Consider the following 19,548-nt stretch of genomic DNA (forward strand, 5'->3'; position numbering starts at 1 on the left):
ACTTCCACACGCGACGGCCGAGGGGCGGGCGACCCGGACGGGCTGTGGCACGCCCGTCGCCGCGCCCGCCCCCTGGCTGCCCCCGCCCCCGCCGCCGATCGGTCCGGGCCCGCTTTCCGCCGCGGGGGCAGGAGCGCTCCGGAGGTAGGCGGTGGGCGCGAGGGCTCCCCGGCGGTCTCCGGGACTCGGCTCTGCCTCGGGCAGCGGGGCGGGCCGCTGCAGGGCGGCGGGGCCGGCGGCGGTCCCGCGCTGCCCGTGCCGGCTGTTCCCGGCGCGCGGGGCTGGGCTCCGCAGGCCGAGGCGGACGTGGCCGCGGCGCTCCGGGCCGGCCCTGCCAGCGGGAGCCCCGGGACCTCCGGTGGCGGCGGCGGCGGCTGCTGCTGCGAGGGCTGGCTGGGCGGGGCCTGGCCGCGAGGGGCGTGTCCGGGGGCGGAGCCTGCCGGCGAGGGGCGCGTCCTGACTGCAGGGGCGTGTCCGAGGCGGGGCCTGGTGACGAGGGGCGTGTCTGGGGCGGGGCCTCCCCGCCGGCGCTGCGGGGGCGAGGGCCGCGGCGGGCCCGGGCTGTTCCTGCGGTGCGGCCCCGTTTCCCTCCTGAGCAGCCGGTGAGCCTCCCAGGAGCCGGGTCAGGCCCCTCTCAGCCGGCTGTGCCCCCGCTTGCGACGGAGGACCAGGCTCCACTTCCCGACCGCCCCGGGGCCCGGGCTCCTGGCGGCTGCTCTGAGGCGGGGGAGACCCTGCGCAGCTCGGGGCCGCCGCGCCCGCGCGTCCCTCGCCTCCCCTCGCCTCCCCTCGCCTCCCCTCGCCTCCCCTCGCCTCCCCTCGCCTCCCCTCGCCTCCCCTCGCCTCCCCTCGCCTCCCCTCGCCTCCCCTCGCCTCCCCTCGCCTCCCCTCGCCTCCCGGGGCACGCGCGGAAGCCCGTCTTGGTGCCCTGCAGTTCAACCCCAGCTGGCCGTGGCCTTCCCGACCCCATCCCCGCCTGCTTGGGGGGCGCCTCCCGGGTCCCCTCTCGTTGCCTGCTCCGCTTTCTGCCTGAGGAGCTGCTCCTGCATCCGCCCGGGCCTGTTTGGTGGTGTGCTTCTCCGGAGGGACCACCGAGCTTGGGGAGGTTGATCTTTGACTCTCAGCCAGCTCTCTGGGCCCCCCCTCACCCCCGCGGGGCTCTCCGGAATCCCGTGGGATTCCCTGAAGGGGCAGAGCCAGCCCTCCTGACCGACAGGCTGTGGTCCTGCTGCTTGCCCTGCTCCCTCCTCCCGGGTCCTGAACTCCACCATCTGCTGGTCGCTGTAGCCAAGGCTGCCCCCAGCCTCCACGTCCCCCTCCAGTCCTTCCTTGCTTGTGAATACGAGGACACCTCCCCTCTCCTCTCCGCTCCTCGATCGCCTGTGCCAGGACGTTGTCACCGAGGCACTCGGGAAGCCTCCTGGATTGCTTGTGCCCACCCGTTGCCCCTTCCAGCGGATATCGGGGCTGCTTCCAGTTGTCTAGAGAAGGCCTCATCCTAACGATCAGTCATCATACTGCAGAATCATTTATTAAAACCTACAGGTCCAGTTTTTTTTCTGAGCAGAATAGAAGCCTTCTTTTAATTTGGTTTATTATCACTACGTATAAAAGTGACCTATGCTTCAGAAATTACTTCGCAGTGTAGATTTTTGTCGTGTCCCAAGGGAAATGTTAGTTGTGTATATCCTTGTGACTAATACTCTTACTGACTTGAACAGGCAACCAAAAATGTGAAGCCTTACAGACTGTATTAGCTAGGAGAAAAAAATAGTGATTAAGTCAGGTACTTTTAAAAGCTGTAATCATCTTTGGGAAAAAGCCTACCTCTGGCTACAGCCCTAAAGTTCTTTAGCTGGAGTTGGCCAAAAGCATGATCTCTTGGTGTCATTAAGGTTCCTGTATGCCTGTTTGCTGTCCTGTGATTATTTGCTGTGTACCCAGTAAAGCTCCTCTGTCTGAATCGATCAGATTTCTGAAAGAATTGTGTATAACTTTTCCAGTAGTAGGAGTAGCTTGCTTGCAGTGTTCTGTTAGAATACTTCACAAATGAATGCAGTTGGAATAGTTACAGCTTCACGTGTTGATAAATTGTCATTGCTTCCGTTAATGCATACAAGGCTCTGAGCTGCAGCCGCTGAGGGCTGTGGTTCATGGTCTCTGTCACCTACAGCTGCAGTGGTGAAATCCAGCTGGAATTAAGGATTGGAATCTTGAATATCTGCACTTCAGTTTTTCCTGGCTTGTTTTAATGTCCTATGGTATCTTCTGTTTTTGATAGCTGATGAGTAGTTTTTTGTTGCTTTTTTTTTGCATAGATGTTTAATAGTAAGCAGGAGCAGTGACTGGAATGTCACTTGGCTAGATTACGCAGTCAGCCAATGTACGACAGGCTATTTCACCAGGATGTAATAGTAAATTATCAATGTTTTTCCCCAAAGTTCTGTACATCTCTGCATATGTGATAGCAGTGCAGTGTTCATGGGAGCTGCTGTAGAAATACTTCTACGGATAAATTATTTGCATGTGATTCTCTTAATACCCATAAAGTCTGGCAAATGGTAGGATTAATTTTCTGCCTTTTGCAAGATTTGGGGGAAAAAACCCCAAAACAAACAAACAAACCCCAAATGTAAATCAGGAGTGAGGTTCTATTTATTCAGTTGCTTGACAGGCGGTTGTTTGATTTCTTTCTTTTGAAGATGCAAAATAAATTACGAAGGCAATACAATATTACTGTTTCCCCCCTCCCCCCAGATATTCTGATCGCTATGGCAGCCACAAGAAATGTGATGAGAGCTGTCAGAGTTTTTGAATTTGGTGGCCCTGAAGTGCTTAAACTCCAGTCAGATGTCTTAATTCCTGATCCAAAAGAAAATCAGGTATATATGAGTTCTGTGAACTGAAATAATGATACTGAATGATACAGGTACACTCAGAACCGAATGAAGAATACAAAACAAAACTTTTAATCTTGAACATGTAGTTTTTGATCAGTGTATTCATACTACCTGAGACATCACGTTTAACAAACGTGGGCTTTTTACTGTTATATGGGCTACATATTTTTAGGAAATCCTTTATATGGAATAGCTTCAGTTCAACACTGAATTTTTGCTGACTCTGTTTAAGAATTTGGTTAAAATGCCATGATACTGTGCTGTGAATTCAAGTTCTAAATCTTTTTAATTATTGCTTAAGAAGCATCTTTTCTTTTAGGTGTTAATTAAAGTCCATGCCTGTGGAGTAAATCCTGTCGAGACATATATTCGGTCTGGAAATCATGCTAGAAAACCAGCTGTACCCTATACTCCGGGCTCAGATGTGGCTGGTGTAATAGAAGGTGTTGGGGAACATGTGACTGCATTCAAGGTATTTATGCATTGGGTTTTAATTCATTATTGTTTATTGTATCCTCTTTGTGTGATTGCTATACTACTGTTCCTGGTTTTATTGCTTATAATCATGTAATCTGTTCGGGGGGGGGGGGGAGCGGAAATCACCTTCATTGACTGGTAAAAGCACGCAGCAAGATCATATTGGCAATCCAGTCTGTAGATAGAACTGTAGGGAAGTCTTTAATGCTGTTGACCTCCAAGAGTTAAAAGGTCTCAGAAGAGGCACTTCAGTTTGTCTGCTTAAAGCAATGATATCTGGTGTACAAAAGTTGTGGTTCAGAACTATTTTTATGGCATTGCAGAAATATTTGAAGTTGGATGCTTCCTGCTTGAGGTAATAATTTCAGGCAGAACTGAAAAATTTTCTGTAAATTTTTTTTGGGGGAAATGGAAATAGCCTTTATTTTAGTGACTTACAAAACCCCATAAATTACTTATTTGTTGTTAAAACTGTTCAAATAATACTTTATTATTCCAGTCTAGTAATTTTACTTAGATTTTCTCAGGGGGAAGGCCTTGGGACACGAGAAGGCAATTACCAGTTTCCTAAAAGATATCTATGAAATTTATCTAGTTTTTAAATCTGTTCTTCCTTTCAAGTCACTAGGCTGTTGGTCTCAGACAAACAGAAAAAATTGTAGTTAAAATGGTGTTGGCATTTCCTGACTTGGAATTTATGTAACTATTGTGGGAGAGATGAGAGATTTGGTTATCTAGAGAGAAGAATCACGTTTATTCGTAGTTTCTTATCAGTAGTTTGCTATATCTGCTGTGTGTGCTTTTTGTTTCTTATGGAAATTGTGATGCTCTTTGCTTGCATGAAAGAGAGAGATGATGAGATCAGTACGTGCCACAGACAGACATCCTGAAAATGCTGAGTAGCCAGGCTCATTCATTTGCATACTCATAATGCTTGAGAAACAGCTATGCTGATATGCAGCCCTCTGCACAGGAGTTAATACCCGACGTCTGCAAACCAAACTGACGCAGTCCACATGCTGTATATTTATTGAGATCAACATACAAATAGTAGAACAATCAGAGCTCGGTAACTGTGAATGTTAACGGATACTGCTGTCGTTCTCCGAGCGGGCTTGTACAAGGTTGGGTGCTGACCTGGACCACCGCAGCTGGCGCTGTGCTCCATCGGCAGGACTGAAGCGCCTAGGCGCACACGCATACAGCACACTGCCAGGTGGTGCATTTCCTGCATCACCTACTGAATTGCTGGTTTGAGTATTCCCTGTTGAAGAACAGCAGCAATATTTAGTTACCTTAGGGTATATTAAGAGTACATCTTTTTTCCACGTTTAAACAAAAATAATTGAGAAACGGTTCTTTTGTGTTTGTAAAAGCTTTTGAGGTTTTGCGTTTGGAATCTGTGGATGGAATTCTTTAGTGTTCAGGTTCATTCATGTTAATACTAATGAGACAGTAGGTTTGTGTGTTACACTGTAGAGTGGGGGTTATAATTATGACACTTAAATCTAAGTATATGACATTATATGGTTCGTGTTGCATTGATTGTATGTATTAGCATTTATAAAAATCTTCCCTGTGACAAGTATAACTGGTTATTTTTAATGTGAGCTGTTAGAAATAGCCTAAACTTCTGTGAACTGGTTCTTAATGTATATTAAGGAAAAAATAAGGGAGATGATTAATTTCTCTATTTTCTTTCCCTCCTTTCTAGAAAGGTGACAGAGTTTTTACCATTGGTACGATCTCTGGAGGATATGCAGATTATGCAGTTGCTGCAGCTAATAGAGTCTTTCCTTTGTCGGATAAATTGGACTTTAGGCAAGGAGCAGCGATTGGAATACCCTCCTTCACTGCTTATCGCGCTCTTTTCCAAAAGTAAGGTGCCCAATCTAAGTTTGTGCATTTTGCTTTTGAATATTTAAAACATTGAAGCCCGTATTTTCATTGTCCTGTAAAATGGGGAGAGATCAATGAGTGGGAAATGTTTAAAACACTTAAGTTAAATTTGTTATACTGATGGAATTGCCAGATAATTGTTACCTAGAAGCTAGAGACTGTATTTTCCTGTTAAGTATTTCTTCTTAAGAGAACAGACCTGGAAAGACTTCTTCGATAAGTATCACGTAATAAAACGTGTAACTCTCTTTCAGTACTCATTGGTATTTTAGCTAGGGAAGAAAACCAGGAATAGTTCTAATTTCTTAATTAAACGGACAATGTGCTGTAGCGCAGACCCACCTCTTTTCTTTGTGAGCGTGTCTGCCAGAGAGACTGTGTACAGTCCTGGCTGTTGCCATAGGACAGTATAACGAGTAAAAGCCAGACTTCCTTCCGTGTCAGCTGGGTGAGAGTTTAGGACTGGAAAGCTGGTTTAGCTTGATAGAACAAATGATTAGGACTAGCGTGGTTTATTTTAAGATCTGTAACAGGTGAAGATCTTGAACTGAGGTTCAGTACCAGACTGTTACTTGCTGCTAGTTGCATGTTGACATAATTGCATATTACTTAAATTCATATATGATATGGTTTATTTTGCCTCCTTGTTTTCCCAGAGAGGCTGATTATACCTGTTTAGCCATAACGTAGATTGGAAATAATACTGTGTGAAAGATGAGATTGGATGTCAGTATGTGCAATCTGATGCTTAATGATCATGTACTGCAATCATAATGCCAATATTTTCTGTTTTTCCATTCAGAGGGCGTGCCAAAGCAGGGGAAAGTGTGCTCGTGCATGGTGCGAGTGGGGGAGTAAGTATTTTGAGAAGGCAAGTTATAAGAAATGCTGCTTTCTGTCCTTGTACCTGCTTTTGTCTGTGGTATGATTTATGGTCACATTTGTATCAATTAATGGATTAACAAAATTAGGTTTTTATTTCAGACACTTTAGGATACTTTTTTCTTAGAGCAAACCCTGTTATTCCAAACAACTATGAAACTGCATGAGTGATTGTGTAAGGCCCCTGGTACAGAGGGTCACATAATAAACACACTGCTGCAGTCAGAAGTTGGTCTGGAAGCTTTATAACTGGTCTTCCTGAGATAAAACCAATAGCAGAAAGCTGTGGTTTTAAAATATATACAACTTGTTCTCAGTTCTCTGAGTAGTAATCACTGGTGCATAGCAACTATGCATTTCTGGGATCTTTTTACCTATTAGCTAAGCGCTAGCTGCACAAGGAGAGATGCTGCAATGTATAAATTCATGGCTGAATACTGCGTTAAACTGAACATACAGTTTTCTTTGGTTTTACACGACAAGCTAACTTTAGATCTCTTTCACACAACATTCTAGTTTAATTTATCCCCCATACTCTGCACTTTGTTGCTTAGCTTCTGCTGATGCACCAAGCAGCTGCTATAAACAGGCAAAGTTTCCTTAATTATTTGGTAGACAGCAAAAAGGTGATTATGACAGTCTCATATGAGGAGGAATTCAGGTCTCATTCTAAGATACTAGAATGACATTCAGCATCATAGCCTCTTTTTTCTTCTTAAACTAAATGTAGTGTTTCTATTCTTACTTATTTTGTGTTTCTTGAAAAGATATATTGCCTTTGGTTTGCAGAGGCATATAATGCAAATCTGTTGTTCTGTGGACTTGTAACCTTTGTTATAGGAATACTTGTAAAAGCAGTGAGATATGTATAGGTATGAAGCACATGCTGAAGAGAAAAGATGGTTTGTGCTGCATCTTTTCTTTCAAGTGATGCTGACTGCCATAATGATTCTTAAAAATGTGCCTCCTTTTGAATTTTTCTCTGAAAATCAGTCTGGCCATGATGTATTTTAATTAACGGTGTTTGTTTTTTCATTTAGTTGAAAACTGATGATCTGCTGGTGAGAAAACAAGGTCACATTTGGCAAACAGTTTGGGTAGACCCTGGCCAGACAGATGGTCATGGTAGATTTTTTCGAGAAGCCTGTCCATTTATTTTGTGTGTTATTCATACATACAAATTTAAATAGCAGAGCCACGGAATGGAGTTTTTATGGTCGTCTTTGTTTGTGTATTTATTTGTTTGTTTGTTTCCTTCCCCCCCAAAAAAATATAAAAACGTGTGTATCTTAACATATCCTGGAGGAGGTATCCATCTGTATGGTCGGTACAGCGGGCTGCCGAATCTGTAGCCTCAGGAAGCTGACCAGCTGGGACTGAATCCCAGGGAGGCATTCTACATGTCAGCTGTTCCCTCGTTTTGCTTTCGCATTCTGTTGCTGTGACGCAAAGCAAAACCAAGAGATGGCATTGGTATGCCTCAAGTGATCATTGGCTCCAACATCAGGTTTTTGTGAAGGCATCCCTCACCTCTAAACATCTTCTGGAGTGCAAACCTGGTATGAGACACGGAGAATTTGGTTGCTAAAGATACCATTTAATCTGTTTGTGAAAGGTGCAAAAGTAGTGTTAATAAAATTTGTGCTTGCAGATTTTCTTTGCAATATATAATGCTGGTATCAATAGCAGGTGGTTCTGTGAAGAGACGAATTTCCTTGGCTTTGTATCAAATATATATGGCCCAACTTTAACAGATAGACAATATTCTGCATGGATTTATATCAAATGCTGATAGCTATTAAAAAAACCACAAAACTTTACTATGCCTCTGTAAATATCTTTTCTTTTTTTAAAGACTGTTTGGCTATCTTTAAGATCCAAATTACTTATTATGGCAAAAAAAAAAATGTTACCAGGCCAGCTTTTTAAATGGGTAAGGTCCAAGTTGCTGGTAGAATATATAAAATTTAAAATGCTAAGAAAGAAAGAGAAAAAAGACTTTTTTTTTTTTTTCTCCTTTTTCTCTTTTTTTCTTTTCCTTTTTTTTTTCCCCTCAGGTGGGAATAGCAACATGTCAGATTGCCAGAGCTTGTGGTTTAAAGGTGTTGGGTACAGCGGGAACTGAGGAAGGCATGAACATGGTTCTGAGAAATGGCGCTCACCAAGCATTTAATCACAGAGAAGCGAATTACATTGATAAAATTAAGGTAAGCATGTATCAGGGCTAGGTGATGCAGTATGTATTTTTCTTACTAATAAAGTGTGAACAGTTGTTTGCAGAAGTTTTTTAAAGTAGGTTTATGTAGGAGCAATAGTGTACTGCCTTTTTCATTTCTACACAAGGAAAAACTTTTCCAGGCTGGAAAAGCTGAGCTCTTTCTTCACAGGCAATGGCATTTAGAAACTCTTGCATTCCAGCAAATTCCAATATGGTAGCATATCATAATTCAGCATATCAAAATATGCTAAAATTAAACTTATTAGCTGTCAGCCTTAGTACAAAGGCTGTATTTAAAATGTAAACAATAAACTGTAAAATGTATGTTATCTGTAGCATATGAAATAAACAGTGGTACCCAAGCACTAATTGGAGTGATTTAAATAACATATTGTGTTCTATATAGGAATACACAGGGATGGAAGGAGTTGATATAATAATAGAAATGCTCTCTAACATCAATCTTGCTACTGACTTGCAACTGTTGTCCTATGCAGGAAGGGTGATGGTAAGTATTTTTTGCCACTGACTTTAGTTTGTGCATTTAGCAACGCAATTCAACAGTTATAACTTGAACTACCTTGTAACTCGTTTGTAACAGGTTGTGGGCTGTAGGGGTCCTGTTGAGATAAATCCAAGAGACACTATGAGTAAAGAATCTAGCATAATCGGAGTTAGTCTGTTTCTTGCAACTGAGGTAAGAAATATTTTTATTTTAAAGAATGTTTTGTTGGCTTATTCCAACACCTCTCTATTTCCAGTTAAAATCGTTTGTAGGGATGAAAGCATAACTTCGCTGTAAGTAACTTGTTTGTTCATTCCTTTATGTTTTGATTTAATCTCAGAACATCATAAATTATTTTTGGGTTGTGAAATTTGGTGTAACACTTAAATAAATAGTCAACACTTTTCTAAAATGTAGAGACCTTGTGGTAAATGCTGTCTTTATTACACGCAGGAGGAGAGGCACGAATGTGCAACAGCACTCCTTGATGGCATAGAAGCTGGCTGGCTGAAACCAATTGTAGGCTCTGAATATCCACTGGACAAAGTAGTTAAGGCTCATGAAGACATTATTCATAGCAGTGGTGCTCGAGGAAAGATGGTGCTCCTTCCATGAAGTCTTTTTCCATTTTTTTTGTAGCTGTTCTAACTGCACATTTGCTTACGTGATTCACTGAATGTATGTTATAAAACATACTTTTGATCAGGTTTGACAGTAACAGCATTACATTAATTAATTAACAATCTGTTTTCTTTTTGTAGTAAGCAGAGATGCATATACTTTAAAGTAATTCTTGTAGCTTTTTTGGCTGATGCGGAAATAATAAATTTGCTGGTGTGGCCTTGTGATGCAGGGGAAACGAATATCTAAGCTGGAATTTGATATCATGCTCTATGTGAAGTTATAGTGAGGCCACTGTAGGTAGAGCAAAATGAAGCCTGCTTTTTAAGCAGATACACAAATGTATGTAACTACCTATACGCATATAACTAGAACTCTGTAAATCCTTTAGCCACAAAATTTGTCTTGTTCGTCTTTTGTCACATAATTTACTTGGAATAAAAGCTTTTACTGCCAAAATAGTTCACTTTCCAGCTCAAAAGATGGCCAAAGAATCTCTCAAATACGAACTGTTTGGAAGCAGAGGCAGTTTCATTTTGCTGTGCCTGACTTAGTATCTGAGGTGAAAGTGTCCCGGTTAATCCAAAGGGGCCATAACTCTGAAGCTGCATGCTGATGTTTGCTACTTCGTAAGTGATCATATTGGCAGAAGCAGCTGATTCCTTGATGGTAAATGGCTGGGTAGCGAGGATTTCAATTCTTCCTGTGACTTTTATTAAATTTAAAGTCACCTGAATCCCTGGATACAATGAGGAGAAAAGAGAGGCTGCACTGCTTTCATGGGTACTGAGAATTCATGTTATTTCGTAAGTGAATGTGTATACATTGTTGACTTGTTCCAAATACAGTCCAATTAAGGCAGGACAGTTTCTTTGATATGTTGGCAGTTTTTACACTCAAAATACTGTTTGGTATTACAGGCACGTCCTTCTAATGATATAATTCTCTAATGAGCAGTGAATTCATCACTTGCAGAAGAGTTTCTCAACTTCAAGGATGAGCTTTTCTGTTCCTTTGAGGAATAGAGAGTCCTTACTAAACAGAAACTTTTTAGCAGTATTTTTGTCTGTGAAGGTTCCTTGCTTTGTAACATTCGGTCTGGATTCGTTTGGTGTCATACTATCATAAATCAGCACACGTTCTCTGAACCCACGTACAGTTTCCTCAGTAACTGTACATGTTAGTTTCCATGTACAGTAACTTCATCACACTACCATTTTCCAAGTTGTGATTTTTTTCTGAACAGGCATTCATTTCTGCTGACATTTTGCTTAATCTAAACTAAGGAAATAATGGGCAAAATCTTTTGAAATGCCTGGATTTCTCCTCTATGTTTATGATCCCTTGTTAAAATATTAAGGTAAGAGAGGGGCCCACAATCTGTCTCTTTACCAGCCTCTCGATCAGATCTTCACATTTTGTTTTAGTGCTTAATCGACCACGATTGTTCTGTGTGTGGTTGGGAGAAATCAAATCCTGACGCACTACTTGTCTCTAGAGCTTGAAATGGATTAGTTATTTTACCTGTGTGTCCTGTAGGAACAATTGGCTCCTTTCAGAAAATTGGACACTATTCGTGTTGAACTCTTGCTGACATTTGAGTGTCTTCATTGTACTTGGCAGACATACTTAAACCAAAACAAAAACCTATGCCTGATCTCTGTTTTTGCACAGTGGTGTTTGGTTTTGGTTTTTTTATTAGAGTCGTTGGAATTGAAATATTTTCCAAGCTTGTAGACATGTTAGCGTATGTGCCCTTGCCAATGTGACGCCCATCTACAGGAAGGGCCGGAAGGAGGATCCGGGGAACTACAGGCCTGTCAGCCTGACCTCGGTGCCGGGGAAGATTATGGAGCGGTTCATCTTGAGGGCGCTCACAAGGCATGAGTGGGACAACCAGGGGATCAGGCCCAGCCAGCACGGATTCATGAGAGGCAGGTCCTGCTTGACCAACCTGATCTCCTTCTATGACCAGGTGACCCGCCTGGTGGATGAGGGAAAGGCTGTGGATGTGGTCTACCTGGACTTCAGTAAGGCCTTTGACACCGTCTCCCACAGCATTCTCCTAGAGAAGCTGGTGGCTCACGGCTTAGATAGGTGTACTCTGCGCTGGATCAAAAACTGGCTGGACGGCCAGGCCCAGAGAGTTGTGGTGAATGGAGTGAAATCCAGTTGGTGGCCGGTCACGAGCGGTGTTCCCCAGGGCTCAGTTTTGGGGCCGGTCTTGTTTAATATCTTTATCGATGATCTGGATGAGGGGATTGAGTGCACCCTCAGTAAGTTTGCAGATGACACCAAGTTGGGCGGGAGTGTTGATCTGCTCGAGGGTAGGAAGGCTCTGCAGAGGGACCTGGGCAGGCTGGATCGATGGGCCGAGGCCAACTGTATGAGATTCAACAAGGCCAAGTGCCGGGTCCTGCACTTTGGCCACAACAACCCCATGCAGCGCTACAGGCTTGGGGAAGAGTGGCTGGAAAGCTGCCTGTCGGAAAAGGACCCGGGGGTGTTGGCTGACAGCCAGCTGAACATGAGCCGGCAGTGTGCCCAGGTGGCCAAGAAGGCCAATGGCATCCTGGCCTGTATCAGAACTAGTGTGGCCAGCAGGAGTTAGGGAAGTGATCGTGCCCCTGTACTCGGCACTGGTGAGGCTGCACCTCGAATACTGTGTTCAGTTTTGGGCCCCTCACTACAAGAAGGACGTTGAGGTGCTGGAGCATGTCCAGAGAAGGGCAACGAGGCTGGTGAGGGGTCTGGAGAACAAGTCTTATGAGGAGCGGCTGAGGGAACTGGGCTTGTTTAGCCTGGAGAAAAGGAGGCTGAGGGGAGACCTCATCGCTCTCTACAACTACCTGAAAGGAGGTTGTAGTGAGGTGGGTGTCGGTCTCTTCTCCCAAGTAACTAGCGATAGGATGAGAGGAAATGGCCTCAAGTTGCGCCAGGGGAGGTTTAGATTGGATGTAAGGAAAAATTTCTTTACTGAAAGAGTGGTGAAACATTGGAACAGGCTGCCCCGGGAAGTGGTTGAGTCCCCATCCCTGGAGGTATTTAAAAGATGAGTAGATGAGGCGCTTAGGGACATGGTTTAGTGGGCATGGTGGTGTTGGATTGACGGTTAGACTCGATGATCTTAGAGGTCTCTTCCAACCTTAAGGATTCTATGATTCTATGATTCTATATAAATACCAGGTATACTAAAAAAAGTGGTAGAAAATTGTTGACTTATTTACACAGAAAACGTTGCAGGTGATAGCATCTGTCACCTGTAAGATCCTCCTTCTTGCCAAATGACTTCTCCTTGGAGGAGACCAGGCATAGTTGGATCATTAGAACTGATGCAGTGCCAGCTTGTTTGAAACCTGTCTCAGAAAATACCCAGTGTTTCTGCTTGATTTTTCTCTTGCGCATAGCTATGCAAAGAGATGCAAAATACTTGCTTGGAAATGAGATAATACAGCTTTACTTCCTCCTGTTCTCCAAGTGCAGTCTCAACAGATCCAGAAGTGGGTCCTGGGCTTCATGTGGTCTTCTCCAACAGCCACGTCACTTGTGCTATCACTGCTAAATGGATGAAAATATTTTGGCACCTTGTTAACGGAAAGTGGATGATTTATGGTAAGCGAATGGAAATCCAGAGAGAATTTTCTTTAGAGCTCTAGCAAAAAGACTTATTTTTGTGTCATTGTAGTTGATTTGGATAACAATAGTTGAAGTATCATGGAATTGTAGAATGGTTTGGATTGGAAGGGACCTGTAAAGATCATCTAGTCCAACCCCCCTGCCACGGGCAGGGGCATCTTTCACTAGATCAGATTGCTCTAAGCCACATCCAACCTGACCTTGAACACTTGCAATGATGGGGCATCCACAACTTCTCTGGATAACCTCTTCCAGTGTCTCACCACCCTCATCGTAAAAAAATTTCTGCCTTAGGTCTAACCTAAACCTACCCTCTTTCAGTTTAAAACCATTTCCCCTTGTCCTGTTAATACAGGCCTCAGTGAAAAGTCTTTCTCCACCTTTCTTGGAAGTCCCCTTTATATATGGAAAGACTGTAATAAGGTCTCCCCGGAGCCTTCTCTTCTCCAGGCTGAACAACCCCAACTCTCTCAGCCTTTCTTCATAGGAGAGGTGATTGTTGAGTACATCAGCCTTCTCCGTGTTGGTTGCCACCAGCTCTCCTGTCTTATTTACTGGAGGTGGTACAGTTTCTTTAATCGTCCTTTTCTGGCCAATGTATCTGTAAAGGCTCTTACTATTTTTTGCATCCCTTGCCAAATTCAGCTCCAACTGTGCCTTAGCTTTCCTAATCCCATCCCTACACATCTGGGCAGCGTCCTTGTATTCTTCCCAGGATACCCATGGAAGCACGTGTGCTCATGCTACTTCAAATCTAGCTAGCATAGTTAATGAGACTATTGGGAACTGTTCCTTGCCCAGCTGCATGTTGTTATTTTCTAATTTGAGAGAATGTGAGATAAATAAGAAGCATTGAGTTTTTCTAAATAACTGAGTATAGATACTAATCTTTTTCATATTCTACATTTTAAAATTAATTCTAATGCTCACACTCACTTTTGGGTTAGCAATCAATGATAGGAAAGACCGGTGTCAGATGAAAGACAGGTGGCATCTGTCCTTCAGTTACACCTAGATTAATGTTTTTATTAAAGGCACTAGTGAGGTCTCATCGGGTAGTATTTTCATCATTTCTCTAAGCTGGGAACGGAGGCTCAGGTCTGAGACAGGTGACATCCTGGAGACAAATATTGTTGTGCAAATTGTAGTGCGTTGGGGAGGAAATCAGTACGGTTTTCAAGAAGATGAACTTGTGAGCAATAACCAGGCACGTATCACAAAAAAGGAAAGATGATCTTTACAGTGAGGCTTTTGAAACTAATTCAATTAATACTGATGATAAAAGAGCAAGGTCTTAGTGTCAAATAAGGAAGGAATGTTTTTCTAATGCAAGGTTAAGTAACGTAAGGAAGACTTTGTCCAGCACCAAGTTGGTCCCTGTGGACGTGCATCTCCTGTGTTTTAAATTAACTTCTTAGTAGATAGGAGACCACTCTAAGTTCAAGATTCATGTTTGCAATGTCAGGCTTTTTCAGGTATGGAAAGGTCTCTTTTAATGCCATGTTAATTTTGTTTGGGACTGCTACTCAAGTGATAATTTTAACTTACAAGTGAGTAATTTTTTTAACACACCATAAGTAGATACACATCTCTGTATGCAAAGATATACATACTTTTCCCAACAATATTAATTCAGCAGGATTTAAGCAAGTACTGTTTCTTCTGTGCAAATGTGAATGTGAGGTTGTTTTGCTATTATACCGAGTCATTTAGTTGTTTCTTGTTCTCATAAACCTGAAAACCATTGCATCAAACGGATTGTTTTGCCAGGGAAGAAGACCGAGTGTTTCTGGAGTTAATGATTTCAAACTAACATTTCAATAAGTGCTTTTGAAAATAGTTGCTAGGGAAGAGAAAGGATTAGGCAGACTCAGCTGTAGTAACGCATTAACTTGGTACCCTGCTTCCTAGACCCCCCCAGTTGCAGTAGGATACTTCATACCTCGAGGCTGTGCAGATGCCCCAATGGGTAGAAGCTGGTTTCCTTGTATGTTGCACTTTCCATAGGGGTAGGGAGCTGCATTTCTGCTTAGTCCGAATTTGAAGGTTTAAGAATGATTAACCTAGTGTAAGTAAGTGATGTGGGTAGGTAGTTTTTTAGCTGATTATTCAGGTAAAAGATGCCAATTATTCCTATTCATTCAGGCAGAATGCAGTCTGAGGCAGTGATGGCACGTAGGGAATCTGCGATTCCACTTGACAACGCTGTTAGAAAAAGTAAAACATCTCTTAAAGTACTAAATAGCAGGTTAAGAGTAACAGTTGACGATGGATATGATTATGGAGATGATGTGCATATTAAAAATACATGCTTTCTTTATGCATTGTATGTTTTAAAATATTTAATTCTTTTTAATTTGGCCTTTGGTCAGAGGGTATTATATGAATGAGAGGCTCATGATTTACAGTGACTCCTTTCTTACTTAGTGCTGCCTCTGCATTGTAGCTAATGCTTAGAGATGAAATTCAGAGCAGAGTTTTCTTGTCTGTGTACGCATCGCTGCTGTTAACAAGGGTAGTGTTTGTTACGGGGTTTCTCACCAGAAGGTGTCAGAGTAGTTCTTCTATTTTTATTACATTGCAGGCTTCTCTCTACAAAGGTAACCTAGCAGCATAAGACAGCATAACTCAGACTGCTTTGTGAAGAAATGTAATATAACATTTAATTCTTTTGTCCATTTTTGATGTATCATACAAATGGAAGGAGTTGGTTTAATTTTGGAAAAAGTAGTGTGAACAAAAATAATGACATAGCACTGAACACAAAGTGCAGGAAGGAGTGAGGGAGCTGTACTGGGTGCTTTCGGGCTGCGGGCAGAAGATACGTATTTGAGAGACCTGGGTTGTATTGCTGGTATTGTTGCAGAAATAAGGTTGGGCTCTAGCTGGTGGGTGTAGTTGTAGCAGTGTAAGATCTCGTCACCGCTGTCATGCCGAAGGTGGGGGGGCATCGGTTTGCCCATGACTCGGGTTACAGTAGTCCAAGCCTTGCCTATTAGTGCAAACCCACCTTCACTGTGATCTGCAAGGGGGAATGGTTGAGATGTCCATGGGTGTTCCAGGCTGTGTTCTCTATTAGAGAGACACTAATGTCCGGTGGAGGGAAAATCATCTTGGCTAGGTAACTTTTTCAGCTTGCTGCAGCAGCTGAATTTCTTAGAGCCGTTATTTGTCACATTTCTGGCTAATCTTTCAGGTGTATCTGATCTGCGCAAGCCACCCATCCAGAGAATCTGTCAACCTAGAGAGTCCTTGGTTCAGCTCTCCTTTTAGGTTAGGACATGCCATCCCCTTGGCAGAGCGGAGAAGGATGGAGGAAGAGGATGAGGACCATAGGCAATTGAATTAGGCAGAGTAATTCTGTCAGGTTGTTTATTTTTGAGTAACTTGTCCTGATTAAATCAGATGGTGTTTCTGAAGCAGTGGTTCCCACTGGTAGCCTGCTTGGTGCTGCCGTGGGTGGTGGGAAAGGTTGCACAGGCTCTCACTTTTGTGCTGGCCTTTGCATACGCAGGCAAGGTTTGGGGTTCAAAGTGTGCAGTTGTGTACACATGCCACGGTCTGGAAACTGCTGCTATACATGTTTCTGAAACAGAAAAGAGTGGAATTGTTCTGAAAAGCAGCTGCTATTTGTTAATCTCATTGTGCCCAAAATAAATGTTGCCTGCATCTTCTAGTCATTAAAAGTATCCCCTCTCCATTGTAATCATGTGGTCCCGTGTGTGTATTCCTGACTTCTTCGTGTACCACAGCCTGCTACAATAAATTAACGAGACTTTAATTACAGGGTTCGGAAGATAAAAAAATCAAGAGGATATTGATGTTCTTGATAGTTGCTTCCTTTACAAGAGACAATTCAATATTAAGTGCGGGTAGATCATGCCACAGAAGACCTGAGGACAGTGGAAGTCCTTTAACATTTTGGAGCAAGGGCCTCAGAGAGGGAAGGCTGTCCCTACTCTTAGTCACCTTGAGGATCTACACTCAGTTCGGTTGTACTGTGGCTCCTGAAAGCATTACCTGTGTATTTGTGCTTCAGCTTGAACTCACAAGAGGTGAAGGAAGAAGGGAAAAATAGGAGCATGGAAGGGTGATTCCATCTCCTTTATCTGACTAAATCTAGAGATCACTGAAATGCATACTATGGAGCTTTCCTGTCATTTGTACTGAAAGAATGGAGATCAGGCTGGGTATTTGAAACGATTGTCCATCCTATCACCTCGTGCTATATTTTTAAGTTCATAGGTCTGTGTTGTATCAAAATGCCTTCTCCATCTTTTCCTTCCCCTTCCCCTTCCCCTTCCCCTTCCCCTTCCCTGAAAGCTTGCAGTTACTGCAGGGCAAAAAGCATCTTGCAGCCTCTTCTGCCCGTTCAGAGCTCAGGCGGTGCCAGCCCGCGGGCTGCAGCTGTGTGGCGGCAGGGCTGGAACAGGGCCCGGCGCTGCGGAGCTGTGGCGAGGGTGTTTCCCCCCCCCGCCATTTTCGCGTGGCCAAGCGGGGTCTGCGTGCCTCAGTTCCACGCGGGGGCTGACGGCAGGTGCCGTTGGTCGCTGAAGGAACCCCGCCCGCCTCTACCGCCTCACCGCCGTGTCCTAGCGACGCCCGGGGACGCGGTCGGGCAGCGCCGGGGACGCGAGCGGCGCCAGGCCCCTCGCGGCCGCCCGTCGTCGCCGCCGCCCGGCCCGCCGGCGCCATGAGCAGCCCGCAGCCGGGGTGAGTGGGGAGGCGGGCGCGGGGCCGGCGGCCGGCGGGTGCCCGCGGGGTTCGGCGGCGCGGGGCTCTCGGGGCCGGTCCGGGCCCGTCCCTTCCCCGCGGCGTTGCCCCGCGTCCCTCGCTGTCCAGCCGCCCCCGAGCAGGGCGGCGCGCCTTCCTCCGGGGTGACCGGCGCCGGGCCCAGCGAGCCGCCGCCCCCCGAGCTGTCCCGGCAGGGACAGCCGTCTGCCGTCTGCTGAGACGTCCGTCTGACAGACGGCCGTCTGCTGAGACGGGGGGCGGCGGCAGGTGGGGCACCGGCGCCGCTGTGCAAACGGGCTCACCCCTCGGCTGCTCGGGAGTTACCGCACTCGCGAGCAGCCCCACAGCCTACCTGGGGTAACGTGAGCTGGGCGGCTGCTCTTTTTTAATGATTATTTGCCTTTTTAATTCTGTAAGAATAATGACATCGAATTAAGTGCCTCAAACGACTTGAAAGACCTAAAGATGTTTTCTTGCACTCCAACGTGGGCAAAACGGAGGTTTTGGATGTTACGTTTGTGTGGAGTCAGGCTGCTCTGACCTTTGCAACTTGTGCACCTGGGAGGTACCTGTCAGCCTGTGCAGAGGTGGGCGCTTTTTAACCCAGGTCCTCTCTGGATCTCAGAGTCCTCCGCCACGTTAATTACCTTATTCTGTGAACGGCTAGATGGAGTCGCAGGGAACGGGGCCACTGACTTCAGGCATTTCCCTTTGTCGTCCTCCGACTTCAGATCTGCAGGCTGTGAGTTTCAGAGTATCCAAACTTCCCCGAGATGATGTGAATTACAAATACTAAGGAACCGAGGACCTCTGCAGATCTCCATCTCCATGATTTGACACATCCTGCTTTAGTGGGCGATGCTCTGAGTAAAGAAATAATGACATAACTTGCTCATGGTCATAGAACCAATCAGTAGCCGAACAGGAGTCTTTTGCCTCCCATTTCCGTATCTAGTGGTGTTCAAGGCTGGAACCTGTAGCATGATTTGATTATTTAAAAACCTTTGAAAAAGTGTTGTGCGTGACAATATCTTTCATGAAGAAATACATAGAACTCCCAACAAAATACTTAAAACCTTATTCTTGGAAGATTGTTTCACTCTAGTTACCACGTAAGGCACTTTTGGATGGCGTTTGTTAATTCAGTTTTTGGGAAACAGTTATGCCGTGGCTGATTGCATTCACTTGACAGATATTTCAAGGAATACCTCCAATCTGACATGGAAAACAGTGAAAATTACAGAGCTGTGACTTAGGAAGAGCTTGCTGAAGTGGATAGGGAGAGACCAACACATGCGGGGTTTGCCCCTGCTCCTCACAGACTGGATGTAGCCCATTTCCCTTCTGGAAACCACCAAACAGTGCTAGCCTAGTACAGCAGCCAAATGAGTCATAGGATCACAAAATAATTCACTCTGGAAGAGACTGTGGGAGGTCTCTAGTCCAGTCTCCTGCTCACAGGGTCAGCTATGAGATTAGACCAGGTTACTTTATCCAGACTGATCCCGAAAACTTGCGAGGGTGGGAACAGCACACCCCGCTGGGCACCTCCTCCACTGCCTCGCCCTCCTCATGAGGAAAAACGTTTTCATTAGACCCGCCTCAGCCCCTCTTCTTTCAACTTGTATCTGCTGTCCCTCCTCTGGCTCCGTCTTCTGCACACCCCCCAGGCCCTG

At 44.8% G+C, this 19,548-nt stretch overlaps 1 protein-coding gene across 2 annotated transcripts; it reads left to right on the top strand.

Annotated features, from left to right (window-relative positions):
- The first annotated feature begins 86 nt into the window (after positions 1-86).
- LOC143161192 (quinone oxidoreductase-like) lies at positions 87-9,963 on the top strand. 2 transcript variants are annotated; one of them, XM_076339900.1, is made up of 9 exons: positions 87-144; positions 2,758-2,882; positions 3,220-3,372; positions 5,092-5,255; positions 6,079-6,130; positions 8,216-8,365; positions 8,783-8,884; positions 8,978-9,073; positions 9,335-9,963. In XM_076339900.1, the coding sequence occupies exons 2-9, from the start codon at positions 2,772-2,774 to the stop codon at positions 9,494-9,496; spliced, it is 990 nt and encodes a 329-aa protein (XP_076196015.1). In that variant the 5' UTR covers positions 87-144; positions 2,758-2,771; the 3' UTR covers positions 9,497-9,963. The 2 variants fall into 2 exon arrangements, with proteins under 2 accessions (XP_076196015.1, XP_076196014.1); XM_076339899.1 differs by lacking the exon at positions 87-144 and adding an exon at positions 536-602.
- The last annotated feature ends 9,585 nt before the right edge of the window (positions 9,964-19,548 follow it).

This window comes from Aptenodytes patagonicus, chromosome 5 (genome assembly GCF_965638725.1).
Source record: "Aptenodytes patagonicus chromosome 5, bAptPat1.pri.cur, whole genome shotgun sequence".
In the NCBI taxonomy this organism is placed as follows: domain Eukaryota; kingdom Metazoa; phylum Chordata; class Aves; order Sphenisciformes; family Spheniscidae; genus Aptenodytes; species Aptenodytes patagonicus.

Coding starts and splice junctions, on each gene's coding strand:
- LOC143161192 (XM_076339900.1), top strand. CDS start 2,772: ATGGCAGCCACAAGAAATGTGATGAGAGCTGTCAGAGTTTTTGAATTT. Junction 5,256..6,078: donor TATCGCGCTCTTTTCCAAAA/GTAAGGTGCCCA, acceptor TTTTCCATTCAG/AGGGCGTGCCAAAGCAGGGG. Junction 8,366..8,782: donor ATTACATTGATAAAATTAAG/GTAAGCATGTAT, acceptor TGTTCTATATAG/GAATACACAGGGATGGAAGG.